General features: G+C 34.8%; 1 protein-coding gene across 1 annotated transcript; it reads left to right on the forward strand.

The window, feature by feature from the left end:
• Positions 1 to 653: 653 nt before the first annotated feature.
• Positions 654 to 9,421, forward strand: LOC107010833 (ninja-family protein AFP1-like). Its single transcript, XM_015210103.2, has 2 exons — positions 654 to 885; positions 8,951 to 9,421. Exons 1-2 carry the CDS (start codon positions 654 to 656, stop codon positions 9,313 to 9,315), a joined length of 597 nt encoding a protein of 198 aa, XP_015065589.1. The 3' UTR covers positions 9,316 to 9,421.
• Positions 9,422 to 10,483: the final 1,062 nt, after the last annotated feature.

Genomic DNA, 10,483 nt, shown 5'->3' on the forward strand with positions numbered 1-10,483 from the left:
ACAACGCCATTAGTCCTTCAATGTATAGTTTTTTCAAATTTAGCTTATATTTACAAAATGTCATGGACAAAATGTTCATTAAATTTAATGATGGATATTCGAAACTTTCACCGTAGCATATCAGCGAGCATTTAACATCAGATGCCCATTTTACCCCTTTGTTATTTGTTAATTACAAGGATGTACTTGTATATATGATAAAATAATAAAGGTTGTAAAGGGTAAATTATTTCAAATTGTTTCCTTTACTTCAAGTATATAATACTTCTTTCTTCCTCGGAAACTCCACAAGAGGTCTATATTTTTCTTAGTTTCTTCCGCTTGGGTGCTTCTTTATTTTCACATTCGAGCAATTCTAATTAGTAAGTATTTTTGATTTCTTCTTTAAAGTAAAACTTACTTTGATGCGTAAGTATGATGTTCAATTATTTTCCTCTTGTAACTAGGGATTTAGACATACGATGATTTTGATTGGTATACTAGTTTCATGGCTTCAGTTCTTCAATCAATAAAATTACAATGTATTTATGTGTAATTATTTTCTAGTTGATATGGTGCATATATATGGCTTCTATTTTTTGTTTGCTTAAGATTAAACTTACAGATTTCATGTAATTGCATCTTATATATCTATTTCTATCTTGCAGTGATCTATGGCTGAACCAAAGGGTAAACTTTCTACCTATAGAAGTGCTAAACAAGAAATGGATCTAAATCTCTCACCTGGTGGCTCTTATAATTGTGAAAAGCCTAATGAAATTTCAATGCCCCAACCGTTTTCACAGATTATGGCATCAGCTGCCAACAATCCTGCTTTTCAGCGGGCTATTGCGGTTATAAGATCTGATCTGCACAACAAATTAGAAGATACATCTAAAATTCGTGGTATGTTGTATATCCCCTTTTCTCCGTTTTGTTGATGTTAGATGATTTAGGTTACCACATTGCTTTCATCTTGTTTACGCCTACTTATTTTCTTTCCATTTTTTAAAACACTTTCCCTATATTTACTCTTCTTGTCTTAATCCCTTTAATCTTATTTTTTCAATGCTTTTATCTTGAACTTAGTTAATGTAATTTAGTTTGTTAGAGGATTCATAAAAAACAAAGAACAAGGAAGAACAACAATATTTAATGTGATTAAGATCATAATGATCCTACTTCCACCGGAGGACAACTGCTTGTACATTAACAAACAAAGGGAAGAGATCCCAAATACATCTAAGAGAATTGCTCTGTTAATTTTTTACTAAACTGATGTATTTCTCTAGGAGTTTCTGGATGGATTTTTACAACGGATAATGACCATCCTTTTATAGGTGGCCAAGCTTGAGCTCTAAGCAATAAAAGAAATACTAAAATTTTCCTCCACAATTTTTGTCTTGCTCTCTAAGTTCAATTCCTAGTCAAGTAAATTGGTACATGAAATTTTATTCCATTTAGTTTGACCCCACAAAGACGAAACAACTCTTCTAATCTCCACCTTGGTTTGCATTTAGAGCTTTTGTATGAACAACTCTTGCCAAAACTTCTAAGCTTACTTGGAAATCGCGTTGTATGAAACAAGAAGAATTTAACCTTTGTTGAACAAATTAGCTCCACCTAGCAGTTGTTTTCCCAGAGTTACATCAGTGTGCAAACTTGGCAAGCTAGACTATCTTGGTTAACATGTCTACAGAGTTATCGTCTATGATAACCTTGTCAGCCTTGATAGTTCCCTCTTCAATGAAAATATCGAATGAAATGAAGTTTGGCATCAATGTGTTTGGTGCGTTCATTAAATCTTTGATTTTAAAACAAATCAATAAAACTTTGACTATCACATCATAGAGCTGATTCCAGTTGAACCAAACTCAATTCTGCCACCAAAACTTTTAACCAAATAGCTTCTTTCATTACCTCTGTTGTTGCCATATATTCTACCTATGTTGTAGACGAAGCGACAATCGACTGTAAGTTTGATTTCCAACTAATGATACTGTCAGTGAGAGTTAGCATATATCAAGTAGTGTACCTTCTTCGATCACTTGCATAGACATAATCTACCTAATCGAGAACTAACATGCGTTCACTTTTCCAAAAGGTTGGTCCAAGATAAGAAGCTCCTTTGAGATATCTCCATATGCCATTGGCAACTTCCCAATGCCTTTTCCTTGGATTTTCCATGTATCTTCTTACCACACTTACACCTTGAGCAATAATTGGATGCACATATACTGTTTCATACATGATGCTACTATCTGCGGTAGCATAATGAACCTTTGATATATGCTCCACCCCATCCATAGACTAAGGAATTTGTAACTCTGAAAGCTTGAAATTAGAAACTAACAATGCACTTACAGGCTTGCTCATATGCATATTGAATCTCTCAAGAACCTTTCTGATGTACCTCTTCTAAAAAAAATGTACAATACCATCTTCTCTTGAAATATCCATTCCAAAAAAATTCTTTGCAGCTACCAAATCCTTCATGTCAAATTCCTTGCTTAACAGTTTTTTCAAAATATTTATCTCTATGATGTTGTTAGCAGCAATAAGCATATCATTAACCTACAACAATGATAAATCATATAGTTACCAGACTGCACACCTCAAAAATCCATGTGTATTCATGGATACATCAAACCTCTTGTACCACTATCTATGGGATTGCTCAAACCATACAAGAAATTCGTCCGTTGACATATATGATCTTCATTTCCTTCAGCTAGGAAACCTATAGGCTGGTCCAGAAAAATTGTCTCTTCTAGATCACTATGTAAAAAAGATGTTTTGACACCAATGTTTTCAAGCTCCAAATTAAATCGTGCAACCAATTCTAGTAGCACGTGGATTGGACTATGTTTAATGACTGGAGAAAAGATCTCATTGTAGACAATTTCCTCCTTTTGAACGAAATATTTTGCAAAAAATCTCGCCTTGAACCTAGAATCTTCCACTTCGGAATACCCTTTTTCTTTATATAGACCTATTTGCATCAAATTGTCCTATTCCTCTTTGGCCTTTCAACTAAGACCCATATCTTTCATCATGTCTAGTCCTCATTTTGCAACATCCTTGCAAGAATTTTCTTCAACATATGAGGAGGGCTCGAGATTCTTTATCTCTTCTTCTACAACTATGAACACATGTACAATCAAATTCAGTTTCTCTATAACACGTTCCAGTTTAATCAAATTCAGTTCAAATTCGAGATCATTAATCTTTTTTACGCAATTTTGTTTGGTTCATTGACAACAAGTTCTTCAAGATCTACATCGTTTGACACATCAACTTTAGTCTCTCGATGCATTTACTTTGTAATAACATGACCCAATTCCTCAAATCATGATAGCACTTACTATTACCCACTAGTAGATAAGTAAACTCATAACCTAGAACAACAAGTAATAAGTATAAGGGAAGAAACAAATATAATTCAATACTTTAAGCAACAAAACTAATAAGCGGAAGCAAACCAAAGCTATATACATAAAAGATCCCTTCGAGAACCTTAAAGTTACAAGTTCAAAGTTGCTCTAAAAAAAGTACAACTCCAAAAAGTTTACCTAGAGCAAATCTTGTCTCAAAATACAAAACACTAGCTATACAATATATTGAAGGAGACATGCAACTCAGAATGCCAAGTACTAGCTCTCGCCTCCAATCCACAAAACTGCAAGCTCAAACAATCACATGTGATAGGCGCTACAAGGTTTTGCATCACAAAACAGATGTAAAGTGCAGCATGAGTACCAAAACAATGGGTACTCAGTAGGCATCATAAGATGACCAAGTAAGAAAGCTAAAGACAATTAAAAAATTTTGAATCTAGACACGGACAAAGGTCAAAGCGGAATTTAAAGAAAGCACATGGTTGTAACAAAAGTAAAAATTAAGTGCAACTAAACTAAACCTAACTGACCTCATAATCCTAGAAGGTATACTCGTGCATAACTTTAAGTAAAATCCAAATAGACCCCTATATGCCTGACAGGTGCACAAAATAGCTGAAGTACAATAGTGAAGTAATTGTGAATCAAGATACCACAAGTGTAACCGAGTCTCGAACCCCAAGTAACAACCTCAAACCGTAAGCACTCAATAAAGGGTCCACCTAGCTAGACATTAGACTCCCGGGGGGCACCACCCCATATAACAAGAGTAAACTCGAGGCCGCCTAACCATACAATAACTCCTAGGGGAATTAGCCCAGCTAACAAAAGTAACCCAGAGGCATCAATATGACTACCCGCCAAGCCAGACAGTAAACTCATAGGGGGTACTAACCCAACTAGCAAGAGTAAACTCGGGGGCCTAAACAAGAACATCAAAGAACCGGGTATTGTGAACTATTAATATTGTTGTGGAATGACTTCCACTCCCAAAAAAATCAATATGAGACTACTGGCCGGAACCACTTCAATCGCGATTCAACTAGTGAAACACAAAAACCTCTGATATCACAATGGCCATACAAATAGGGAGAGTGAATAGAAGCTCGACAAAGATGAAACAATGCTGAAACTAATGCTCATTTTATGAGGCTCAAGTCTTTACACCAATCTACAGGGAACTAGTTCGTTCGAAACCACATCGTAGAAGAAATAAGGCCTAAAGGAAACAAGTATCGCATATCTATGGCTAACACTAGTCTAATCCTATATTAAGGTCAAAGATTCTCAATTACACAACAATCAACAACATAAAGTCTCACCATGACATAAATATGATCACACAACCCCAACTAGCATGGTATTAATGTAAAAATAATATTAGAACAAGTCTAATTAGTTCAATTCAAGATGACTTTACATATTCCAGATCAATCTAGTGAAGGAAGGTTGTAACCTATTTTAGGCTGACTACATGCACTCCAAATAACTTTTTAGAGGGTTTCCTTTCCAAACGATCTCAGAATGCAAACCACTTTATATATGTAAAAAGGATCACAACATTAATAAGGTCATTTCAACACCAAACATACATCAATGAAGATGAACCAATTTTGGAGTCAAAATGGAATCATGCGACCTGCACAAGCATTTTCAAAGTTCACTCTGTAAAAAGGTCTAGGACAGTACCCCTAACTTGTTTTCTAAAAATGAACATAATTCAGGTCTTAAAATAGAAATAAAAACCACATAAAAAACGATTCACATTTACAGAACAACAAGGGACACCAATAGTACATAAACCAATGATAATACCTTTAACAAGATTTCCCCAATGCTCCCCGATCACACGCAAACATAGACCTAAGCTTCTTGATCACCCATGTTTTGAATCACCCCATTTAAAGCTAAAATAAGTGAGGAATCACCAAAAAAACTTTGAACAAAAAGCTTAAATTCGTCTAAGTCTTTAAAAGATTGGATGAGGGTCGATTATGCAAGTACTTACATCATTTACACAACCAACCAATAAGAGGCAGGACTCTCTTCGAAGATACCTTGGTCAGTAAAGATAGGCTTGATCAAGTAGCACCACGGTCGCAAAAGCGACTAGGCCTGGGCTAGTTAAGCTTGCTTGTGCGAGCCCCTATCGCTTAACCAGAGCCATGGCCACTAAAGGGATTGCCGCCTAAATTAACTAGCTCGCTAAAGATAAACCCTGTTCACTTTAATGGAGGTCGCTTAAGTGAGACCAGGGTTATTAAAGTGACAACACCAACATCAGACTTCAAAAATTTTCAGCTAAGTCCTTTGGGCTCTTCCCAGGGGCTCAAGATTAGTTAGGAACCCTATGCATGATAAAAAGATATGCAACCCAATCAAATTTGACATTCTGAACTCAATGGACAAGTATAATCTTCCTTAGAGGCTATCTCGACTGAAAGTGGATCCCACACCAAACTCTATTATAAACTAAAATCCATAATGGGTTTGGAATTTGCCTGAGAGCATTGGGATCCATATGAAGGGTCATTTTAGATCAAAATAAATCGTGCTAACACAATTCTCATCTATGTATGTTTACCAAGAATTTTATCAAGGTCAAACTTAGGCCATAACTTGAAAGTCAAATTGCTAAATTGCACAAACTCGTGCCGAAAGCTTTGAGAGCCATGCTGACCATGTGACTGGCCTAAAATGACCCTTTTAAAAATGAGGGAATCATTACAATTAGATTCCCTGATCATGTTGAATCTTTGATCCAAAATGATTGTTTAAGGTTCAAAAGATCTAAAACATAGAAATTCACATAAAAACCAAACAAATGACTAGGTGAACGAACTATCATTCCCAATATGTCATTAATTACTTGAAGTAGATATAGGAACACTTCAAAAGATGAACATAAGTCATGACCACATAAATCACCTGGAGGTTCATTACAGGTAAGCTCCAGTTATAGGTTCACCTGCTCGATGTTCTCGTTTCTTCATAAATCCATAAAAAATTATGAGGATCAATTTTAGAGGATTCATTAAAGGTAAATCTCTACTGACAACAAATTTGAGTTTAGATAAACACCAAAACTTGTACCCTTTTACTCCATTTATATACCTTACCAATATGGCCTTGTTTGCCTTGGTTCAAGATTTCCTTCACAAACATGACAATAAGCTTGATACCAAAATATTCGTAAGAATAAATAGTTCGAGGGTTCTTCTGGACATACCTTATAAGGAGACTTAAAGTCAATCATGAGACTGGAGATTTATTGACAATATAAGAAGCAATGTGAACTACTTTAGCCCAAAACACTTTGGATATTTTGTCTTGTAAAATCATACAATGAGCCTTCTTAAGAAGAACTCTACTCATACTCTCGACAACTTCATTTTTTTATGGTGTGTGCCTTGCCGTCTTATGTCTTTCGATCCAGACCTTGTAGAAATCATTGAAGTCTTCAGTGTAAAACTCCAAGCCGTTATTTGTGTAACTCCAATCCAATTATTTCTCTCGCGTGCCATAATATTGACTTGTCATGATCATATAATTGTATTATATATGCATTTACATGGCCAACAATTGTACTTCCTGCTAGTGTGTAGAGGCCATCCTCCATCTTGGCTTTCAGCATGACTAAAGACCCCGTAGTCACTTTCAGAGTTCCTCCTTCACTCATGTACTTGTAGCCATGTTTACTAGAATACCGTACGGAGATTAATTTCTTCATCAGATTAGGAACATAATGGACTTTTTTAATAGTTCCCATGATTCCATCATCGCAGCAAACCCGAACTGAAATAATGCCAAATATTCTACAAGTTGCATTATTGCCCATTAATGCGGTTTCTCCACTAGTCCCATAGCTAATGAACCAATCTCTTCTGAATGTCATACGCAGAGTACAACCAGAGTTCACATGATGATGTTAGTATATATTCATGATCTATGTCTTTTATTTGGACTTTGAAATAGGGAGATCTTTTTTAAAACGCCCCTTCTTTTGACCACCCAACACTCTGCATTCTTCTTGTTCACACAAGAAGTTGATATGTATTTTGATTTGTTCCTTCTTTATTGGCTAGCATGGACTCACACAAAGAGTCCACTAGTTTCGTCACGTTTGTCTCCTTCAAAATGCATTTGCAAATCACAAGAGTTAAGTACTTCTCACACTTGCTCAAGATTAATAGGATCTTTTCTATACATAATTGAATTTTCAATATCATGATATATTAAATTCAATGAAAGTAGAAAAGTACATAAAAGCGTCTCCTCATTCTTTTTAATTTTGGCAGTAAGTCCATCACAAGATTATTGAACACATATACATGGTCTTTTAACAAAGTACCTGACTCCATCTTAAGTGTGTGATGATACCATTGTAATAACATCCTTGTTGTCACCGACCGGTCTTGGTTAATCCCTTCCAGTTTTTCTTAAAATTGTTTGATTGTCTCCTTGATACTTGTACTCACTTCACAAAGAACGTTAGGTGCAAGGAACGGTTGGATTACACTCAATATATCTCCTTCAATCTTTTCCTTTTAGAAATTTGATGTGTCATTCGAATACTTTCTGCAAATAGTATGGATTGAACCTTCCCTCCACAGTAACACCATTATCCAGGTATGGAAGTTGTTGGGCCCACTAAATCCACCAATTTAAAATTTCATGGAACTCATCCTTACTTTTTCTTCCTCTTGTACCACAAAGTATTTGGAAATATAGAAATCAAAATAATTCTTTTCTAATGTGAAAGTTGAGATTGTGCTGCAACCGTAGAGCATAAGCAGACAGAACCTTGGTTCTAATGCTAATTGTTAATAGAAATGTGAAGGATAAAAAATGAAGAAAGAAAAACAATATTTGACGTGGTTCGAATCAGTGTGATCCTACAACCACTAGAGAACAATTGCTTGTATTTTAATAAAGAAAGGAGAGAGATGCCAAATACATCTAAGAGAATTGCTCTCTTTATTCTCTACTCTCCTAATGTATTTGAATGTTAGTTTCTTGATGAATTTTAACATTGGACAATGACCACCGTTTTATAGGTGGCCAAACTCTGGCTCCAAGCAAGAAAAGAAATACAAAATTTGTCCTCCACGTATTTCAGCTTGTTCTCCAAGTTCAATTTTAAGCCAAGTAATTTGGAACATGAAATTTTCTTCCATTTGATTTGACCCCACAAAGATTAAACAAATAATACTTATTTCCTAAAAAAAATAGTACTTTTTCATATGTTTGATCTCTCTTAGGTAAGAAAGAAATATGTCCATCCACTAAAGATGAACAATCAAACTAGAATGATTTTTCAAGCATTTATGACATCTTATAATAATGATAATTAATTTCAAATAAGTTACTAACTTTATTTAGTTTCTTTTACAATTTTCTTGTTGTATTAACTCAATAGTTGTTCCTTCAAAAACTATAGAGAGAAAAAAAACCAACTACTCTATCTTTTGTTCCTATCCCCTCAACCATGACTAAAAGTAAGGTAATTGTGCTTACATGCCCTTAAAATGTTATTTCAATTAACAAATCTCTCTTTTGTTCGAATTTATCAGTAAAAAAGGAATCTGCTACCAAATCCAATACGGAAAAAGGCAAGTCAATTGTATTTCCAGAAAGTAATGGTGCAAAACCATTGAAGAAAGTTAAGAATTCTCATTATGCTATTACATCAATGGATACAAGTGAACTGCTAAGGATTATGCCTTCTGTGACAACTTCTGGTGGAATCATAAATGGAAAACTGACAGAAGGGTTCCTTTACAAGAATGGAAAAGGAAAGAAAACTTCAATAGTTTGCATTTGCCATGGGATGTTCTTCTCACCAGCTGAATTTGTGAAGCATGTCAGTGGAAAAGAGGTTGATAACCCGATGGAATTTATTAACATAGTTGATGATGCATCAATGGGCAATGCTTGACTTCTTATATGTTATAAATTGTTGAAATGCAACTTTAAACTTTAGTTTGTTTGTTTTTTTTCGTTTCATGTGGTAGACAATTCTTCGGTTTTTCAAACTGAACTTGCAAATGAGGTTTGACATTGCAAGGACTTATTATATATATAATCATCATTGATGCACAAGAATCCTTCTAATCGCTTATGCTTTTAGCAAATGTTGATACATAAAATAGGAAAATATAGAACCTTACATCAATATATACATTAATTAGTTTAGCTTAGTATCCCTAACTTTCGGTAATGTATTTAAAGTATAATAACTTAGAAATAATGACCTCCTGAGTTCGATATTGTTTAAAAAACAAAACATATTTAGTTATACTGAGCATAAGAGGTAATTTTTTTCAACGCAGTCGATTGTTTATTAAAAAGTTGGTAGAATCGATTTTCTTTAATACAACAAATCTAGAAACTATTTTCCATTTCATGAGTACTACCTTGATGTTACCCTCCTCTCCCCAACCTCAAGCGGTGGGAGAGACTGGAAACAGATGCACAACAATGAAGTATATACAGAAAGCAAAAGGAACTGAAGAGACTCAACACGCTCAAATTTTCAGAGCTCTTTTCTGATTATTTTAGTACTCTGCGACTGCAAATTTTTATAAGCACAAATAGTTAACAACATTAAGCAAAAAACTGGAAACAGTCACTAATATTAACCCTAAAAATAGGAACCAAATCCATGATAAAGTACTCTCCTAAAGACTAGGACTTTATTTACTAACATTCTCCCTTAATCTCAAAGCTCACAGGCTTCAGGTTAATGTTAGCTACTTGAACTCTTCCATTATGTCAATACCCATCAACCTCCTCAACTTTTGGAAAGGGAAAAATCTGAGAGGTTTAGTAAAAATGTCCGCCAACTGATCTTCACTTCGACAGTAGTGCATCAGCTCTATTGTTCCTTCGTTATTGAGATCTAGTAGGAAATAATATTCACATCAATATGGTTGATTCTTCCATGGTTCACATGATTCTTAGACAGCTTAATGGTAGAATAATTATCGCAAAATATTGTAGTGGCTCTTCCCCTCTTGATCTGCAACTCTTCAAGGACTCTCCTAAGCTAAAAAGCTTGACGCGAAAAAACTATAGCATCAATAAATTCTGCTTTTGTAATTGAT

Source organism: Solanum pennellii, chromosome 2 (genome assembly GCF_001406875.1).
Source record: "Solanum pennellii chromosome 2, SPENNV200".
In the NCBI taxonomy this organism is placed as follows: Eukaryota; Viridiplantae; Streptophyta; class Magnoliopsida; order Solanales; family Solanaceae; genus Solanum; species Solanum pennellii.